Source organism: Plecotus auritus, assembly GCF_963455305.1.
Source record: "Plecotus auritus genome assembly, chromosome: 3".
In the NCBI taxonomy this organism is placed as follows: Eukaryota; Metazoa; Chordata; class Mammalia; order Chiroptera; family Vespertilionidae; genus Plecotus; species Plecotus auritus.
In genome coordinates this window covers 138,201,129-138,223,183 of record NC_137772.1, presented here as the reverse complement: position 1 = coordinate 138,223,183, position 22,055 = coordinate 138,201,129, and the positions used below count along the sequence as shown (strand labels likewise).

At 36.2% G+C, this 22,055-nt stretch overlaps 1 protein-coding gene across 1 annotated transcript; it reads right to left on the bottom strand.

The window, feature by feature from the left end:
* Positions 1 to 11,755: 11,755 nt before the first annotated feature.
* LUM (lumican) lies at positions 11,756 to 19,058 on the bottom strand. The gene is made up of 3 exons (XM_080661306.1): positions 18,861 to 19,058; positions 15,533 to 16,418; positions 11,756 to 12,562 (listed from the first exon to the last, which is right to left on the bottom strand). Exons 2-3 carry the CDS (start codon positions 16,395 to 16,397, stop codon positions 12,405 to 12,407), a joined length of 1,023 nt encoding a protein of 340 aa, XP_080517432.1. The 5' UTR covers positions 16,398 to 16,418; positions 18,861 to 19,058; the 3' UTR covers positions 11,756 to 12,404.
* Between the last annotated feature and the right edge of the window lie 2,997 nt (positions 19,059 to 22,055).

Below are 22,055 nucleotides of genomic sequence, written 5' to 3'. Positions count from 1 at the left end.
AAAAATATATCTATTGCAAAAAGATAAGCTAAAATTGCTCTAGAGTTACTGGCATTTGATAGGCTTACTTTTAGGCATCTTTAAAAATGCTATTACATTTTTAGCTTAATAACTCAAAGAGTGAATGATGTAAATAGAACTCAGTAAAAGGGTTTTTTGGGGAAGAGGAAAAGTACAACCTAGAAATAGCTCAGAATTCTAGCAATAGTAAATGGAGCACCAACATTAGCAATATCTGAAACAGCAATGATAATGGGCATGAACGGGGAATTAGAGGTAGTTCTCAATATTATAAATGTAAAAAAAAAAAAAAACTCTCAGAAAGGGCCTCTTAAAAATCCATATCTGAGAAGTAATGTGGTGATTTGTTTGCATTGATGGCAGTTGTTCCTACTAAAATTTCAAATGCCTATTTACTAGGCATTGTCTCTCACTGAAATGACCTAAATTGTGCTATCTAAGCTATTACCAAAGAGGTTAGCAAACTGTTCTTTTAATTTAAAAATTTCCTTCTTTTGGCAAGTCTTGGTTAAAAATTTGGAGAACTTCAACATTTTAAACATTAAGGAATTTGAACACCTTTAAACATCCGAAGAGCCATGAAGTAATTTTACTTGTAATTTCCATCTTAGACAAATAAAGGTCATTGCTTTTTTAGACCAATATAAGTCTAATAATAAATCTAGAATTAAGAGGATCATGCTCAGGACTAAATGCCATTTAAAAAATTTGAAATCAAGCCTTTAGCTGAGAATTTTTCTGGGAAAATGCCAAGAACTAGAAATGGAAAGCCAGATGGATTTTATTTTATTTTTTTATTGTCAGTGAGTTGACAAATCTAAATAGTGACTGCAAAATCTTGGAAAGCCTAACCACCAAACAGAAGAAAAGCCATGTTTCTATCAACAAAATGTTCAGGTCCCATAGGAATGGCCCAGATGTCCAGTCTATATATTTGTCTGGGGAATAGAACTGTTCAAATAAATTAACACTGGCCACATGTAATTCATAGAACAAATGACCTCTCCAGCTCTCTCCCTCATCTTTTCACAGCAATATTTAAAAGCAACTTGATGTAGAGTGGGAATCCACATGACACACAAAGGAAAATAAAATACCAGGAAATCTCTGAATTTAGGTTACTTCAAGTCAAGTGCTCTACTAGTCCATGAGGGACTTCAGAAGGAAAGCTTCTTGGGAATTACCAAGCCCAAATATTTCAATGATGTATTGGCCCATGAAGCAGAACAACTCACTCAGGAATGAACTCTGGAAATCTGATTGTCAGGGACAGTTTTGAAAGTGGTTGAGAATACAGACTTTGGACCATCTATATATATAAAAGCCTAAGTGACCATTAGGACTAAATGACCAGAATGACCTGTCGACCAGTCATTATGATGTGCACTGACCATCAGGGGGCAGACACTCAACACAGGAGCTGGCCCCTGGTAGTCAGTGCACTCCCACAGCCAACCTCTCATGGCAGGCCGGTGGCATTGGCGGCCAGTGTCAATTCCTTCCACACCAGGCCGGTGACTATCACCTTTGGCCCCGGGCTAGGACGGGGAACCGGGGGTGGGTGGTGGCAGATCCCTTTCCCAGGGGGGACCAAAGGCCAGCTTCCTCCTCAGGGCTGGCAGCCAACCTCCTGCAACCTGTCCCTCCCCCTGGCTGGCGGTCCCTACCCTTGTCCCTCCCCCTGGCCGGCAAGCCCCTGATTGGCCCTGAACGCTGGCCAGGCCTAGGGACCCCACCTGTGCCCAAATTCATGCACCAGGCCTCTAGTCTATAATAATAAAAGTGTAATATGCTAATTAGACTGAATATCCTTCCAGATGTCCTTCTGGACGACCTTCTGGACGAAGCCACTGTTGCGGGGCCAAGGCAGAGGTGGCCACCGAGACAGCCGCTGTGGTGGCGGGTCCAAGACCCTTACACAAATTTCATGCATTGGGCCTCTAGTCTATATATGTGAAAGCCAAAGTGACCGAACGACTGGTCGCTATGACGCACACTGACCACCAGGGGAAAGACTCTCAATGCAGGACCTGCCCCCTGGTGGTCAGTGCACTCCCCCAGTCAACCTCCTGGGACCGGCCAATCTCCCATGGTTTCTCCCCGATTGGCCCAATCACTGGCCAGGCTGAGGACCCCACCCATACACAAATTTGTGCACCAGGTCTCTAGTGTCTTTATAAACATCTTCAATGTGGTTATTTGGAGGTCTGGGGGGTTAGTGTGCCAACATATAAATATTTGTTTGGGGGGACACAATTCAACGCATAACAGGGAATAAGAGAGGGAACAGAAAGATGAAGTAAAAACATTGAGGTTGTTCAGGCCAGATTAGCTGAAGCTTGCACTGGGGAATTAGAAGATAAATGGACAAGTTTAAGATAAATTTCCATGGCATATTCATTGGAAGTTGCTGATGAACTGGATGTGAGGTACAGAGTAGGAGAAGAAGCAAGGATGCCCCTAGTTTTTTTGGCTTGAGAAATCTCTGGATGCCATCCATTAGTTGTAAAACTCTGGGTGTTACTTTACCTCTTTGTTCCCTAGTTTCTTCATTTGTAATTTGATGATATCTAATACATAGGAATGTTAAGGAAATCAAATATGTTAAAATATGTGTGAAGTATTTATGTATGTGTATTTGATATTATTTTCTCTTGATGTGGATGCATTTGTGAAATTTATTATTTTTTAATAACAATTATGCTCATGGGTCCTGCATCCAGTCCAAGAAATAATCAATGCCAGTAACCTCTGTGTGCCTATTGCCTTGCCCTTCTGCTATTCTTCTGCTGACTAATCAAGCTATGAAAACCATTGTCCTAAATGTTTGTCATATTTTGATTTTAAAATCCATAATTGTACTGTATACATTTATGCACAAGCAATATATTGTCTTATGTAACTATATTGAACTTTATAAAAAGTATATGTCCGTCTTCTCAGACTTGCTTTTTAATTCAATGTATTACCAAGATGCATCCATGTTACTGCATTTAGTTATAGTTCATTCATTTTTACTACAGTATAATATTCCATTGGGCACTACCATTTATTAATTTGGGTTATTACCAATATTTTGCTATTTTAAAAGAATTGTTATAAATATTTTATATACATTTCCTTTTGCACATATGCAAAGTTTATGTTGGGTTTATCTTGCTACTCAAAGTGTGAGCTGACTGACAATACGAGCATGGGTATTACCTGGAAGCTTTGTTCATGCCTGAAAATTTGCAGTTTACCAAGATCCTTTGTCTATTTGTATGCACATTAAGGTTTGAGAAATGCTGTAAAAGGGGAATGGCTGTGTTACAGACTATATATTAACTCGCAACTTTACAAGATAATGTCATTTGCTTACCTAAGAAGTTAGGCCCATTTACATTCACACCATTAAGCTATAAAAATGATTACATCTCCTCCAATCTTTTAAATTGTCAGACTTCTTTTTTGACCATTGAATAGGCAAAAAATTGTGTCATTTTTATGGTTTTAATTAGTTTTCTTAATTTTTAATGAGTTGAAAATCTTTTTTTTGTCAGTGCTTTCTGTTAAATCCCTACTCAGGATGCTGCCCTTTTTAAAATTGAAATGCCTGCTTTTTAAAAAAAATTGATTTTGTGTGCCTATTGATATACCATTGTTGTTAATCCTCTATATACATTGCATACAATGCAATTATCTTCTCTTAGTTCCTACCTTTTCATTCACTCCTTTTACAATATTTTTTGACTAACTTATTTTTTAATAATGATATAGTCAAGTTTATCAATCTCTTCCTTAACGTTTTGTCTTAAGAAATCATTTCTGACTACACATCAGAAATATATTCCCCTGTCTTTTCTTCTAAATATTTTAAAGTTTTGTGCTTTATATTTAAGTTCTTAATCTACTTGAAATTGATTTTTGTGTGTGAAAAGAATCCATCATTTTTCATCAGATATATCTTGGTTATTCTTGGTTCATTTCTTTTCCACATAAATTTTAGGATCAGTTGTCAAGTTCACACACACACACACACACACACACACACACACACACACCTACACTGGAAGTCCTCTTGCTTCATCTTCCCCTTATCAGTTTTCCTCTAGCAGCTGCCCTGGCAAACCCCTCAGTACCCAGCAACTGTAGTTTGCAGAGCCCCATATCCAGCACTGCAAAATTTAAAAAAGTAGCATTGGGTCTGAAATTCAGTAGGTAAATAAATTACTTCTCTCATGATTTCTAATAATATACCTGTAAAATATTCTTCATTTTTTAATGTAGACCACCATATGATTTGCAAAAATTTAGTTTTATTCTCTTTTTAAAATTCTTAATGCATTTCTTTTCTTTTTCTATTATGCTAGCAAATTCTGCTAATAAACTGTTGAAAAGAAATAGTGATAATGAACATCTTTTCTATATTACATATTTTAAAGGAAATAATATCACTGAATTAAATTCATTTTTATATGCAATATTTTCAGCATTATTTGTATTTTCACTATTTTTTAGCTCTCTATTTAGATGTCTTCCCTGACCCATAAATGTTTCAGAATTATTTTTTAAATTTCCAAATATATATGAATTATCTTTTTTTAAACTTCTGATGTATTTTTGAATTGTAAATGGGACATATAAGCTACCTATTTTTTGAAATTTGTTGAAAAAATTTGGCTTTGTGGCCAAGTATGAACTTAATTTTTATGAATGCTCTATTGAAACTTGACAATGATGTTAATTCTCTGGTTTTTCAATAAAGAATATTGTATCTGTCCATTAAATTAAGGTTGAAAATTTTGTAGTTATCTTTTATATTTTTGCTGATTTTTAAATCTGCTTGAATATTAATAATTTAAAGGTATGTTTCAAATCTACCACAATGTTATTAAAATTGTTCAGTATCTGCCTAGAATTATTAATTTTATATGTACATTTTGATACTATTTCTTTAGTTACAAATATATATAAATTTTATCCTGTTATATTAAACTTTAGGTTGTGATACTGTGAATCTTTTCATTGTTAATGATACATTTTCTCTTAAAGTGTATTTTGTCTGATATTATTAAAACTATACTAGATCTTTTGCTAAATATATTCATTATGAATGTCAACTTTGGTAAGGGAGGAGTTTATTAGTCTTGCTCACCACTGAGTCTCTAATACCTAAGCCATTCTTGGAGAATAGTAGAGGATCAATAAATACTTGTTTAATAAATTAATGGAAAAGTTACAGATGGAGGCACAACAGAGTTGATAATTCTAATTTAAAACTTTGACAAAGAATTTTTATCTTTATGATAAAAATATTATTTTATGCTAAAGGATACTATTTTATGATAAAAGATATTTTTATGATAGAGGGTAATAATTCTATCTGAATAGGTTCAGAAGTATTTGTGACAAACAGACAGGGTAGTGTAAGTTGAGTCTTGAAAGATGTGTAGGTGCTTCTAAGTGGAAGAGACATATATTCCAGGAAGAAAGGAAAGAAGTTTCATACAGAACAGAGCAAATCCAGCTGCAAACTGGTAAGTAAGGTTGCAGTAACAAGAGATGTAATAGGGTGCATGTGGGACCTGGCAAGACCTGATAAGAGATGAGACTCTATCTAGAGGTGACCAAAGGCTGGGCTTCAAAAGGCTGCTGGTATCCTGGCCCTCTCATGCTGCATTGAGGAGCCTAAATCACATCCTGAAAATGATGGGGTATCATGGAATAGTTTTAAACAGGTAAATAATAAAGGAGCAGTTATATATAGGAAAACTCACTCTGGTAACTCATTGTGGGTGACACAGCTAGGAAAAACATGGGAGTCTTCAGTAATCTAGATGAAAATTGAACAAATCTTAAAGAAGTGGCAGTGAGAATAGAGAGCATGTTTTTTGTTTGTTTGTTTAGACAAAATTCATAAGTAAGGTAGCTAAGATTCTTGGATATTTTTATTTTATTTTTTAAAATTCTTTGTTGTTGAAAGTATTACATATGTCTTCTTTTCCCCCATTGACCTCTCCCTGGCTGCTCCCATCCCCCAGCACATGCCCTGTTGGATAATTTTAAAACATAGAATGTATTCTCTTTTATAGAACAGCAGGCACATTTTAAGGAAATAAGACACACAAGCAGGCACATTTTAAGGAAATAAGATGCACAAGTGGGCCAATCAAAATGTGAGAGAGGAGCAGAAGTGGAATCTTGGGGCTCTCCAAGTGTGATAAAGGTGCAGGGGGAGTGACCTCACTCATTTTATGTTGCCTAGATTTCTACTCTCCCTACCTATGTTGTGTTCAACTTCTTATACCTTATTAGGAAACAAAATCTATGGAATTTATGAGTGAATAAATAAATATAACTAGCTAAATATTTAAAATATATATTTCATATACTTACGGCATGTCTGTTAACTATTATTGTTATATACATTTTCAGTTCTGGTCCTTCACTTTAAATAAAATGAGAATTTTCATTTACTTGTGAGTAAAGTGTTAAGCAAGTATTTACAATGGTTGCAAAATCCAAGCCAAAAAAAAATTTAAGGCTGTCACTATGATAAATTATAGCTATAGGAAAAAGAAAAAGAAAAAAAGAATGCAAAACTTAGAAGAACACAAGCAAAAAAAAAAAAAAAAATGGTTCTTTGTAAAACCAACCTTTTAACCTCTCTAGTATTTTAAAACCAGCTATTACCAGATGGAGAACCTTTAACTAAGAAATCAACATTCATCTGGCTCATTAGTGGTTTATCATCCCTCTGTATTGTTTGTACTTATTAGGGCATAATTCTTCACAAACCTCAAAGCCCCAATACATCATGGGTCTCCTTCACCATAAAGGTATGATCTAGCCCTGATTTTCAAATGCAGTGTTGGGACTAAAGAGGGACTTTTTTCTTTTTCCATTTGTAGACCCAAAATCAGGGTCTACAGTTAAGTCTCCAGTGAATATGATTTAGGAAAGAAGAAAACCATGTGCATCATTGCTTTATGCAAGTGTTTATCCAGGAGACAAAAGGATAGTGTACTCAATGTAAAATACATCTCACACGTCTGCCAGTCAACTCGGTCTTAATTGATGATGGGCCTTTGATGACAGGCTACTCTAACAGTAGACAGAATTCACTAAAAATGTTCTGTTAAAACACATGCTTTGGAGATATTTTCTTTGTTTTAGATACATCTGAGACCATATGAAATGAGTATATTTTTGACTGCACAACGGCTCCCAACATATACTTCATTATTAACTAAAGTAGAAGTTATTTTTATAAATCATATTATTTATTATTTCTTTGATATAGAATCATGGGTATTCATAATACAGAAAGCTATCATTACTGAATTATAAACTCTAACCTTATGTTACAAATATATTGGCTGCAAGATAAATTTATATATATGTATACATGCATATATATACTAAAGGCCCGGTAAATTAATTCATGCACCAGTGGGGTCATTCAGCCTGGCCTGTGGGATCAGGCCAAAACTGGCTCTCTGACATCCCCCGAGGGATCCCAGATTATGAGAGCGCACACGCCAAGCCAAGGGACCCCACCGGTGCATGATGCAGGCCAGAAAGGGAAGTGGGAGATTGGCCAGCCAGGGAGGAACCAGGGGAGGGCTCCAGGGCGTGTCCAGCCTGTCTTGCTCAGTCCTGATTGGGCCAGACCTCAGCAGCAGGCTAACCTACCAGTGGGAGAGTCTGCCCCCTGGTGGTCAGTGCACTTCATAGAGAGTGGTTGAGCAGCCTTAGCATATCATTAGCATATTACATTTTGATTAGTTCAATGGCTGACCCGTCGACCAGACACTTAGTGTATTAGGTTTTTATTATATAGGATATTATTGATTTCAGAGAGGAAGGGAGAGGGAGAAAGAGATAGAAACATCAATGATGAGAGAGAATCATCAATTGGCTGCCTCCTATTTACCCCCCAGTGGGGATCAAGCCCTCAACCGGGCATGTGCCCTGATCAGGAATTGAGCCATGACATCCTGTTTCATAGGCTGATGCTAAATCACTGAGCCACACCAGCTCGGCAAGATAAATATATTTTTTTAAAATCTCATTTTCTAAAACTTTTATATACATTCAATGTTTTTAATCCTGAGAGCTATCCATTATTTTTGCTTAACAGTCAAGCAGTGATTGCCTAGATCTTACTACCTCTTATTGTTGCACATAATCATAAAACCAATAGAAATGAGAATAATAGCAAATATCCAAGCCAGCTGTGAGATTTAAACACTGTGATATCAGATGTTCAAAATGTAATTTTCATATAATTTTAACTTTGGTCCCATTTCCTTGCTCACATCTTGGAGTTTTCTGTGATAAGAGTGATAAAGAAATTTTTTTTATGTTAATGAGATAACTTTTGGACAGTAGCCTAAGGATAGTAGGCTGGTTATCAGGAGAACCAACAATGTGAATAGAGGGTTGGAACTTTCTGTCCCCTATACCACCACCTCTGGGAGGGGAGAGGGGCTAAAGATTGAGTTCAATTGCCAACAGCCAATTATTTAATCAATTATGTCTATGTAATGAAGTCTCTATAAAACCCCAAATGGACAGAGCTTTCAGGTTGGTGAACACGTGGTGATCCTGAGAGAATGGTATGCTTAGAGAGGGCATGGAAGCACCATGCCCTTTCCCCAGACCTTGCCTTATACATTTATTCCATCTGATTGCTCCTGAGTTATATCCTCTTTTTTAAAAAAAAATCCTCACCTGATGATACATTTTTATTGATTTGAGAGAGAGAGAGAGAGAAAGAAACATCAATGTGAAAGTGAAACATTGATCACTTGCCTCTGGTACTGCCCTGACAGGGAGTCAAACCGGAAACCCTTTGGTGCAGAGGATGATGCTCCAAACAACTGAGCCACATCATACAGGGCTGAGTTATAATCTTTATAATAAAGAGGTAATATGCAAATTGACCATCACTCTAACACACAAGATGGCCGCCCCCATGTGGTCAAAGATGGTCACCCCCATGTGGACACAAGATGACCACCACAAGATGGCCAACAGGGGAGGGCAGCTGGGAGGAACCAGGCCTGCAAGGAAGGACAGTTGGGGGAGATCAGGCCTGCAGGGGAGGGCAGTTAGGGATGACCCGACCAGCAGAGGAGGGCCGGTAGGGGTGACCAGGCCTGTAGGGGAGAGCAGTTGGGGGGGACTAGGCCTACAGGGGTGGGCAGTTGGGGGCAATCGGGCTGGCAGGGGTGCAGTTAGGCGTCAATCAGGCTGGCAGGGGAATGGTTAGAGGGTGAACAGGCTGGCAGGCTGAAGCAGTTAGGGGCAATCAGGCAGGCAGGCAGGTGAGCAGTTGGGAGCCAGCAGTCCTGGATTGTGAGAGGGATGTCCCAGATTGGAGAGGGTGCAGGCTGGGCTGAGGGACACACACACACACACACACACACACACACACTAGTGGCCCAGTACATGAATTTGTGCACATTGAAAGGAAATTAATTAGAAGAAATATTTTTATATCACTATTCACCCTTTGTCTATAATAGAAGTGTCAACCAAATTCATGATCAACAATGACAAATGGAAACACACACATGCAACTGGTGCCAGTGAGAGCTTTATATGTATTGCACATGCACGAGTCAACTTAGCCTTTTATAGATATAGAATAAACTTACTTAATTAGACCTACTTTCTGATTTAGCTAAACTTTTACCAACCCAGTGAACCACCCCAAATTCTTTTTCAGGTAATTGTCAGCAACACAGCAGTAAATATCAACATGAAACAGATTATTATTGTAGATCACGCAGGGAAAACAAAGGGTAAAATATTTAATTGCAGCAGTATTTGACTATATTCTGCACAGTGAGAAAACCTGAAGTCATTTTCAAGGCCCACCATTTCTTACTTCTTTTCAGTTGGGTCAAGTTTCTAAATTTTCTAAATCTCCATTTTCCGGCTAATGGAAAGAAAATAGGATTCCACTGAGTCTCCTATTTACCTACTCCAGGACTTCTGTGAAGATCAAATGAGATGAGGCATGGGAAAACACTTCACAGACATTTGGTTGCAGTGTAAAGTGTTTCCACCTGGCTAAAGTGTTCCTGGGCTGAAGAAACTGCAAGGAGACTAGTCATCGTTAGGGAAAGGAAGCTGAGGGTTGCTATGTGACGTCATTACCCAGAAGGAGAGAAGGACACTTAGCATATTAGCCTTTTATACATATAGACTAGAGGCTCAATGCATGAAATTCATGCAAGAGTAGGCCTTCCTTCCCCCGGCTGCCAGCATTGGCTTCCCTCTGGCACCTGGGACCCAGGCTTCCCTCGCAGCCCCAGCTTCTTCCAGAAGGTCATCTGGTCTAATTAGCATATTATGCTTTTATTACTATAGATTGGTAATCTAGAGAGTAAGCAAGTTTCCTGAGTTCTGTGAGCTAGTCTATAAGTAATCAACCACGAGGAGCAGGTGTTGGGAACCTCTATTTTATAGACAGTTGTTTAGAAGTATAGTTAAGGACCTGGGTTTGCTACTGGCATCTGAAGAAGGGATACAGTCTTAACCAGTAGAATCTGATACTGTCTCCAGAATGATAGGGTCAAAATTTAGTTGAATTGTAGGATACCCACTTGACGTCCAGAGAATTATTTGGTGGTGGTGGGGAACCCCCTCACTTCATGAATTAGAACTGGGATCTGGATACATAATGTAAGGTGTGTTTAAAACTCTTTGTAAGTGGATGTTAGAAGCAGATAATTTATTTAATGGGAAATTCTATTTAACATGAGTAATATAATGCAGATTAGAGATGTTTTTTGAATTTTAATCTAATACAGTCATGCACCACTTAATGAGGATATGTTCTGAGAAATTCGCTTTAGGAAATATTGACATGGTGTGAACATTATGGAGCGCACTTACACAAATCTAGATGGTATAGCCTACTACACACCTAGACTACATGGTATAGCCTCCTGCTCCGAGGGTATATACCTGTACAGCAAATTACTGTATTTAATACTTTAGGCAACTGTAATTCAATGGTAAGTATTTGTGTATTTAAACATAGAAAAGGAACAGTAAAAAAATACAGTACAAAAGATAAAACATGATACACTTGTACAGGGCACTTACCATTAATGGAGTTTGTAGAACTGAAAGTTGCTCTGGGTGAGGCAGTGAATGAACGGTGAGTGGATGTGAAGCCCTAGGACCTCACTGTATATTGCTATAGACTTTATTCACACTGTACATTTAGGCTCCACTAAAGTTATAAAACAGCATGAGATTAAATCAAACACAAGAGAAAATTATGCAATCAAGAGACATAAACAGGAGATGTATGAGGCTGCCATAACATGGTATTCTCTTTTACAGGAAACTTTTTGTTTAATAAGTAAAAAAAGAATACATCCTAAAATAATGATAAGAAGTATAGCATGATAAATACATAAACCAATAACCTATTTATCATAATTACCAAGTATCTACTATACATAATTGTGTGTCTATACTTTTATATGACTGGCATTGTGGTAGATTTGTTTATACAAGCATCACCTCAAACACAGGAGTAATGTATTGTGCTATGATGTTATAATGGCTATGACATCACTAGGCAATAGGACATTTTCAGCTCCATTATAATCTTATAAGACCATCATTGTATATGTGATCCATCATTCACTGAAATATCATTATATGGTGCATGACTGTATATTATATATGAGAGATGAATTTTATAAGAAGTCAAACACAGTGATGCCATTTGCTATGTTTTATTTTACTATTAGCTTGTTAAACATAACATGCAAATAATAAAAAAGAAACATACATATGATTTAAAGTGAAAAATAATTCTAGAAAGTTTTTCTAGGTAACTAAATAAATTGTTAATACTAAAAATTCTGCTTTAAATGTATGTGGCTTCATGAATTTTGTTTAGTATTTCACAAAATCATTGGTCTCAAAATTTACCACCTGCTTTTCAAATAAACAAATTTGAGCATATTAAGAAATTTGATTAAAGACAGTAAACATCCATATTTATGTATTCCATACTTTTGGGCACATTAAGTTAAGATTTAGAAATTACAAAACTTGGCTGACTTCCACGCAAACATTAAAAGGCTTTGCACATCATTTGACAGTAGAGATGTAAAAAACACTAAATTTACAAATAAAGCATTGTTTGTTGTATATGTGTGAGCATGTGTCTATACTTGTGATGAAATAGGCCTGCTTTTCATCTTTTCTTTGTAAAAAAGTAGTAAAATGTTTACAAAACATTTTCTCTCAGAATTTAAAATTCATGGAAGTAATAAACAACAAAAATGGACACTACGAAAACCAACACAAAAAAAATATAAGCATAAGATGTTGCTCCAGGATACACCTCAATGTAACTGAAATTAATTAACAGTGATTTCATTTGCTACACGTAGACATTCATACATATTAGGTGGCAGACTAGTATGGGTGATATTGCGGTTGCCATCCAAGCGCAAATGCTTAATCTTGGAGTAGGATAATGGTCCCAGGATCTTACAGAAGCTCTTTACTTCAAGCTCTGGAAAATAAAGAATAAAATATTTTAATAATTTTTTTCTTTTTTATTACATGGCTTAAAATAGTCATTAAAATTTTTTCCCAAGTCTATAATAATATCTAATAGGATTTCTTCCTTTTTTTTTAAAGTCACTTATTTGGTGGATCTTTGAATTCAAAATTAGTAACAAAATATTTCAGACTACCAAATGATACAAAAATATTTACTAAAATAACTATGGTGGGTCAGGACAGTCAATTTAATTTCTCAAAGAACGATATTTATTGTAAGTTCTTGGATTAGGAAGACTTAGTGCATAATATTATCTAAGAATTTAAAAAAAATATTTAGACTGAAGATATGTAAAATTGTCCTGTTGTATGAATCATCTCGCCAATATAAGCATCCTGAGCTATGCATCTGGAAATGAGAGGGGTTGACTAGATGACCTCTAAAGAGTTTTCCAACTGGCACACATCATGACAGATTCAAAACTCCAAGGCAAATCCAAGTCATGGAATGACCACCATCTGGGCCACGTCCTTTCCTGTGGTTAGAAAGCTGCCACAAGAGAAAAACTGCCTTAGTTTTTAATGGAAATGAAGATTGTTACTAGATTGCATGGCTTATGTGTGTACATAGAAGCCATCTATGTTTGCTCAAGTCTATTTCAGATTAACCTTATCTGGTCCTTTGTCTTGATATTTTCTTTTATTCTCAAATTCTAGTCAACAGTTACTTCAGTGGAAGCCCAAACACACTCTGCTCCTTACCTCTATGATGCTGTCTTAAATAAGTCATTAGTCAAATTGCAGAGATCTTTGTTATGGTACCTACCCCTAAGGAAGTATGGAACAAGGGGACAAAACATAGCCTTAGGCCTATATTAATTTTCTACCTTTGCCATTTACCAAATGGGTGACTTTGGAATATTGCTGTGATTTTCTTGTTAGACATAATATATCCATCACACTGTGTTGCATGAATATTAAATTAAGGTATGCAAAGCACCTCACAGAGTGTTAGCACATAATATATACTAATAATTACTGGTATCCTTTAAATTTTGTGGGTTTGTTGGTTTTTTTTGTGTGTTGTTTTTTTTTGTGTGTGTGTTTCAAATTAAGCTAGTGTCTTAGACTTGCAAGTCTGAAATATGAGAAATAGTTTTGGCTATAGATTTCCTAATAGTAGAGAAACATAAAGGGGATCTTTTATCTAAGAAAATGTGGACAATTGGTATTCATAATTATTACATGGCACAATAAACTAAATCAAAAACATGCATGCAAAGACAAATGGCAACAATACCTGCAATGTATATACCTACATGTCCAGGTTAAGGAAGGAAGGAAGGACACTATTCATTTCCAAATGACCATATATGCTGGGCACTGTGGTTTGTATCTCAGCTTGGCACTGAGTGCCTGTCAGCATAGACCACCTTTCCCATCTCCCACATTGGCTCTTCCTTCTCTCACTCACATAATGGGGCCTGATCTTTACCCCTCCAAATTCTCCTGCATCTATATCTCTTCCCTTTCTTACCTCAGAGAATGAGGTGACCCTGCTCCTGAAGCTAATCTCCACCCACTATGTCTAACAGGATTTCTTCAGCCTCAAACATCCTCAAACATACTAAATCCCATTAGCATGTTGGCTAGTCTAAGTAGCCATATTCTTAACCATAAATGTTTATAATGTGGGATCCTACATTGCCAGATAGTGAGCTTTTTACTAGAAACAATTGTAAGGGTCCAGCTCTGATAGCTTGACTGTGTATTGTATGATAAGCAAGTTTTCTGGATATAAGAAAGAGAATGTAGCATTTTAGAGTTGGCAATCATGGTCTCCTTCATGAGAACAGCTAACCATCCTAGAAATTACAGGAAACTTGTAGAATTACAAAGTATCATATTAATAAGGCACAGTGCAATTTTTCTAATAGGAATATCAATACTTTTATCCAGTATGACAAGACAACCAACTTTCATGGCATAAAGATGCTCAATTTGAATAGATTATTTTGCAGATACAATTGTTTATGTGTGAATCAGTGTTTCCCACTTGATTTTTCTTTTAGCAAGTTTGTCCAAGACCATTGGTTTCTCTTCTGCCAAGCTCTGTTAAAGAGAGAGGTGGGGGATGGTAAATGTACATGTCCCACTGAAATCTGTATTGCTCAAATTGAAAAATGCCCCAGAAGACATGAAGAGGGCATAAATAGCCAGTGGATCAGGTCAAACTCCCACCCAGAAAATATATAAAAAATAAACTATGTCAGCAAGAGAAAGGAAGGAGAAACTGGAAAAATCAAATGGGGTGGAGGGCTATGTAGAAGAAGAGGAGCACTGTAATACTATTTTAAAAATGTTCCAAATCCTTATCATGTACCTCTTTCCTCCTTAATCTTCCTCACAGTCTCATAAGAACATTGGGAAGCCACACACACCATAACAGGTATAGCAGAGATAGATGGTGGTCATGATTGCAGAATACCATATTGAGTCCCAAGTAAAGATGTCAGAGAAGACCATGAGGATATAAGGGCTACTCTGGGGATAAGCAGGAGGGAGGCTTGAAAGCCTCTGCTAGCCATGCCTGTTCTGCACTCATTTGCTCCCCCTTCAGCTAGATCTTACCAAGAAATAAATGCAGGACACAAATCTAAGTCATGGAGGAGGCAAATAGTAGATAAATATCAAGCAATGACACAGCAGGATTAGTTAGCCCAGAATATTAAATTTGAAGAAATTAATGATTAAATTCTATGATCCTAACGATTTCTTGTCTGGACACTCCAAAGAAAAGTCAGATATTGCATAAATAACTAAGCTATAGTTTTCTATATTTGAATTAGAGGGATATTTTGTTGGCATTTTAATTAATTTTTAAGTGGAGCCAAATGCAATCAATATTGGTGTTGCACAGCTTACGTGTTTAAAAACATGCGGGTACATCCATCAAACACAAGCACAGATTTCTACTTACTTTCAAGTTGATTGACCTCCAGGTAATAGTTTTCAAGGTTTTCATTGACAGTGGGTATGTTTTTTAGCTTATTATAGGAGAGATCCAGCTCAAGCAGAGATGATACATTAAAAGAATTTCCAGGTATTCCACTATCGGCCAATTCATTATGAGATAAACGCAGATACTGCAGTCCCTTAAAACGCTTGAAATATTCATCAGGAATGTTGCTGATCTTATTGTTGTCTAAGTAGAGAGTTAGAAGAGATGTTGGGAGATCAGAAGGCAGTTTGGTCATCTGATTGAAGCTCAAGTCAAGGTACTCGAGTGACTTAAGACCTTTAAAAGCAGCTGACATGCCATCATCTTTCAGCTGATTGTGCTGAAGATGGATGAAGGTCAGGTTTACCAGTCCTTCAAAAGAGCCGAGCTTTGTGATCTTGTTATTACTAAGCTGCAGGTCCTCCAGAGATTTGGGAAGTGGGCCCACAGATTGTGTCAGGTTGTTGTAATTTATATGCAGCTTCTTCAGTTGTTTTAGTTTGGAGAAAATTCTTCCTTTTAGCTTAGAATTTTCTAGAAGGTTATGATCTAGAATGAGCCACTGTAGATCGGTTACATTTTCAAAGGCCTTTTCATCAATGTGGTCAATCTGGTTATGCCTCAGGTAAAGGTACTTGATTCCAGGAGGCACCATTGGCACACTCTTCAATTTCAACTCATCGCAGTACATGGCTGAGGGATAGCTTGCAGGGCAGTTACATTCTGGGGCGCAGTTTGGAGATGACTGCCCATACATTGATAGTGGAAAATCGTAATCATCATAGTACTGGCTGCTGGTGCCACTGATTAGTGCCAATAGCAGAGTAAATGCACCAAGATTCATTTTTGGCGAATGCTTTGAATCCTAAATAAAGTGGAAACACATTATAAAGTAGTATATGTTAAGCGAAAGCATATTCAATTTACAATGTTAAATTCATTAGAAAAATGTGTATTTTATTGTTTTGTGGTTTTTTAAATGCATCTAAGGATGTATTTTTAATTTTTATTTAAGCATGAGGTTTAAGATGTATGTGTACCACTTGCTGAGTTGGTGAACAGTTTAGGGTTAGATTGCATACACATGCGCCCCCTACTGGGAAAGCCAGGCCTAACCTATCCAGCCAATCTCTCCAGGTCCTTTCTTAATTCAATGATTTCCTGTAAGAGGTGTCTGGGTAGTGCCCATTGACCTCCATGCTAAAACACTACCTCAAACATCCTTCAAAACCACAAAAAATGAAAATGAGGAGACAATTGTAAACTGTACCTTTTACCCTAGCATTCAAGATCATTAAAATGTCTCATTAAGAAGACCCTTACTGGGAACATGAGCAACCTGTGGTTTTGCTTGAAGGAAAGCTGTTCTTAACTTGTGTGGCCAGAGATGGAGGGTGGCAAGGCGGGGGGACCTAGGAGGGGGGAGTACATTCCTTTAAAAATGTCTGGTTATTGTTATTGGTTCTGAGGGAAGGTAACAGAGTACATTCCTTTAAAAATGTCTGGTTATTGTTGTTGGTTCTGAGGGAAGGTAACAGAATTCTTAGTGGGGTGTGCATGGATATTATTTCAACTTTTGTTTAGCATTCCATACTTTCAGGCACATTACAGAATTGTGTTCTGAAATTAATATTTAGTATATAAGTTTTAGTAAAACTAATGTTTATTAATCAGAGACGTCACAAATTCTAAAGATTTTTTAAACCTAGAAAGCGATCCAACTGAATAGAAAAACGATATTCTTTTCCAAGTTTTGAATTAGTTTTCCTTTCTGTCAGTGACTCACAAGTTCTCTACCTTCTTCATGCCAAAATTTAAGAAGGCATGGTTCACTTATTTGGCTATTAGTGCACTTACAGCGTGGAAGTGGGACAGATCTGGGCATTGAGCAGAGTCTATTTTACAGTGGCATTAGAAGCCATGGACAAATGGATAAAATTGAGAATATAAATTAAAAACAATTTGTAATAATGATCTAGTAAGAATATGTTTCTAAGGTGAGGCTCAATAAAGTATATTTTAATTGTTTGGAGAGTACAAGGTCAGAAATTTAGGTAAAGGACAATAGCATACAAGAGTTGAACTTTCCTAGAGTGAAAGCTATGGCTGAGGAGAAGTTGATAACTCTGAGAGGGAAATCCTTAATGTGAAGCAGGATCTACATGCCATAAGGCAATAGATCTTCCTATGAGAAGTATGGTATAAGTTTTTGGATCTAGGGAGTTTGGGATAAGTAGGATTTTTAGTATTAGGAAGTTTAAACACCTTTGCTTTAACTTGAAATTACAAGGCACTTTATTCTAGCAGATGAAACACTAAAAAAGGTTAGAAACACTGGTAGCTAACACAATGTAATTTGTAACTAGATTTTTAGCTAACTTATTCCCCAAGATAATGATGGAGTCATTTAATTTAGTTGACAAGACTTGGCAATGAGCACAATTAATATTGCAATATAAGGTATAGTATATTAATGTTGTAAAGATTTGTCTTGCTTTATTAATAAGCTTTGAGTTTATTTTATTTCAGTATACACTAAAATAGACATGGTAACTATAATGTATTGAATAGTAGTGAAAAACATGCTTTCATATTTTTTGGCAGAATGAATCCAAAGAGTGTTTGTAGCCATATAAGGACTCCACTATGAAGCAAAAGTGCACTTTATTTACTTTCCTCCAAGTTTTTGCAAATACCTGTGGTTATGGAGGAAATGTTTTTTTTTAAATAAATGTTTCGCAGAATTTCTTCAAAACATATCCATTTTAAAACATACATCCAAAAAACAAATCTTTAAAATTAACAAAATAGAAATAAGTAATCCAAAAGAGGGTCTATGTCCTTCAGCTCACATTTCATAACAACATAAAATATTTATGGCAAATTGTAACAAACTATAGCAATATATGTGTGGCAAAAATATTTTAATACTGCTTAAAATGACTTTTCTTTGCTGCAAAATTCATTGTAAAAATACTAACATATATCACTGATTAACATAAAATAAAAAATATTTTCATTGCCAAACATTTTTACTGTCTAGCTTAAAGATTTTCTCATTCCAACCCTGAAACTTTTTATAACTTCCTTTGTCAAGCAACACAGCATATATTGTAAAAACTTTATCTTAAATCCATAAGTCATGGAAAACATATTAAGAAAAGTGTGAGAGTAAATGCTCTAAAGTATGGATTTGCTGTTGAATAGCTATTGGCAAAGTTGCTCTAGAACTTTTTCTGTTCCTATTACAATAAACACTGTCCCAAGCAGTCAGCGTCCCCAGTGCTATAGTTAAAACAACACTTACCTTACTGTCTTGACTCTGCTTTCGTTAATTCTTAAAGCAGATGCAGTATGGACAAGAATCCACTAATATATGCTGTAAACTCTGTCAGGACGGAACTGGCTGCCAGATTCTTAGTGATACAAGAGCTGGAGGGGGGAGACCCAGCCCAGTCACGCCAGTCTCTGAATGGAGTTATGTCATTGTGGGATCTTGTGGTGTGGCATGTGAATGCTCTGCTCTCTAACAAAGTGCAAGTGGACTGGTGAGCAAGGACAGCCCAGTACATTCCCTATGGAATGGGAGAGCGATACATGCTTAACTAGCCCAAATGTCATAGCTTTTAACCAAAATCTGAGTCCTGCTGCAAGGGAGGTATCTAGAGTGAAAACATTTTTATTACAAAGCTCTTTACTTCTGTAAGCTGTGGCAAAAATTAAATGTCATTCTCTCAGCCAACTGTCATGTTCATCTAAAGGTCTCATAAAACATAAACAGAATAATTTCAGGAAAATGCAAATGAGCAGACTCAGAGGAATTGAATTCATTTTGCTTATTACTCCGGAAATCTATATTGATTTATTACTACTAACAATTTTTGGCCAGGAGAGTAACTTACATTAGTTTCTGAAATATAAAAATATTTTATTTACAGCCTGATACAAATGATAGGTATCAACCTTTCCAGCTTCTAATATTAAGGGGGGGGGGGGATTCTTTATGCTTTTCAGGTCTGGAACCAATCAGCAATGTTCTGCCTGTTTCTCATTTTGTGGATTTAATTTAGGAATTCATCCAAAATCTTACTTAGGGATAGTATTCTATAGCTTACTGCCAAAAACCATAAAAGAGCATAAAAATGTATACTAAAATATCACAGAGCAATGATCTTTCACTCTGTCATTGCATGCTAGGGATATACTTTTCAAAACTAAAAATTGTGGAACATTGTAATCTCCCAAAGGCCTGGTTTAATATATCTTTTGTTGTCAGTTTCTGATGCATGCTTCTAGATCTACTCATTTGCTTGTCTATTTCATTTTGTGGTTGTATCAGCTGTATTTATAGGAGGTTTTTCCTCCAAAATTTTCATTTTTTCAGGTTTATAAGAACTCCTAGAAATAGATATTTTAATATAAGTTGTCATATTGTAAAAATTTTCCCTTTAAAATAATTTAAATATGTCACTTTTTAACTATGAAACCTATGAAAAGCTATTTAATTTTCATTACCACTAATGTTTTTGCCTGAAAAATTAATATTGGAGTATATGCCTTATTTTTGTCATAGAATCATTAGAAAAGAAATAACAATTTTCTTGAAAGTAACATAGAATGGTGAAGTGATTCATAGTATATTTTATTATTATATTAGGAAAGTTATAGAAAGACATTAGTTTTATAATATAGAAAATGAAGAAATCAAGAAAAAAGACAAAATAATCACACAATTAAGAGGCTCAGTTTAAGAGGATAGTTAAAACAATTCTAAACATTAACTTTGAGTTTGTCAAATTATATAATCTGAATTTTTCTTTAAAAAATTCTAGCTATTTATGCCTAGGACTTTTCTTTAAAAAACAGTAACGTTTTTTTCCTAAATTTTAAAAATTTAAGCTTTAAAATCCATATAAGAATTATTATCACATTTTCAGTAGTGGCAATGGAGACTCAGAAATTCTAAATAATTTGCTTGAAAGTCACCTAACAAGTAAATCGAAAAACAAAATCATCATTTTCAGTTGTTAGGAGGAGGGTGACAGGACAGAGCTGAGACAGGTAGTTAATATAATCAGTTTGAAATATTTAATAGGCAATATTAATGTCAGTTGAGAAAACCCTGAAATATTAACTAGGAAATAGTTTTTAAGTGGCAAAAAATAATTAAGCAGTAGTTGCTTTCCTTTTTACTTAATTTTTAATTGATTTTTTAGAGAGAAAGGGAAAGGGAGAGAGAGAAACATGGATGTGAGAGTGAAACATTGATCTGCTGCCTCCTGCACACCCCCTAACTGGGATCAAGCCCAAAACCTGGACATATGCCCTGACTGAGAATTGAACTAGCAACCTTTCGCTGCACAGGACAACACTCAACCAAGTAACTATCACACAGGCCAGGGCTACTTTCTTTATGTGTATATCACACACACACACACACACACACACACACACACGCACGCACGCACGCACACGCGCGCACAGCCACATCTACATTTTAGACCTCTGGGTGACATATGAGCTTTCCATCCTGGTACATGGAGATTCAGGTCATTTGTGGTAATGAAAGGGAGAGGTTTTATCAATAACCATGTTTAAATGATGGAGTTGCTCCTTTAGCTCACCAATGGATTCCCTCTGTTTACCTGAGACCAGCAGGGATGATGAGCACCATTAGGTTGATTTTACCCACCTCATTCTGAGTCCTACCCTGGACTTGTCAGACCCCCCTGGCCCACCACAACGTGACTGTTTCATCTGCCATAACCATTTTGATGCAGTTTCTGCCTGTCCCAGGCTAACTAGTGAACTCTGAAAAGGAAACAGTAGAACCCAGATTTTGTGGAAAGATAGATACAGATTAGAAACTTTCTGAAGCAACCTGCCAGGCGTAAAATGAAAAAAGTAAAAGTAACTTGATAGGTTAGGTGTCCTCATTTTAAAAATGCAGGAGAAGACACCATGTGTATAATGCAATTGGTGTAAGTCCTGGCATGATATAAGAGATTGCTACATTGAAATGCTTAATGTGTAATAGGTGTTATTAGTTACTAGTCATTGAGTTATAGAACCAAAGATTTGAAATAAATCTCAGAGACTATCTAACCGATGGGTATTAAACAAATTCTGTGGCAGGTCTTTTTATTCTCAAGTGAAAAACTAAAGTTAACGTGTTACCAGTAATCCATCCAGACTGTGGCATTGTTCTGCATTTTGGGTAAATGGATGGCAATCCATGTTTCCCTGCACTCTGTGTACTGTGATATGTGACTGCACCCTCATAAGTGAAGTCCTCTGAGAGCATAGAAATGATGAAATAGAATGACAATTCCCTATTATTAGAGGAGAAAGTTCCATTTTCATTATCTTATATATTAGGGTTACAAACTCAACTTTTTCTTATTGCAAATTACATAAAAGTAGTTTGTTTTACCACATTTGCAAAATACAGGGAAAAAGAAAATAAAAATTTTAGCACGTTTAGAGAATACTTATAGGAAAA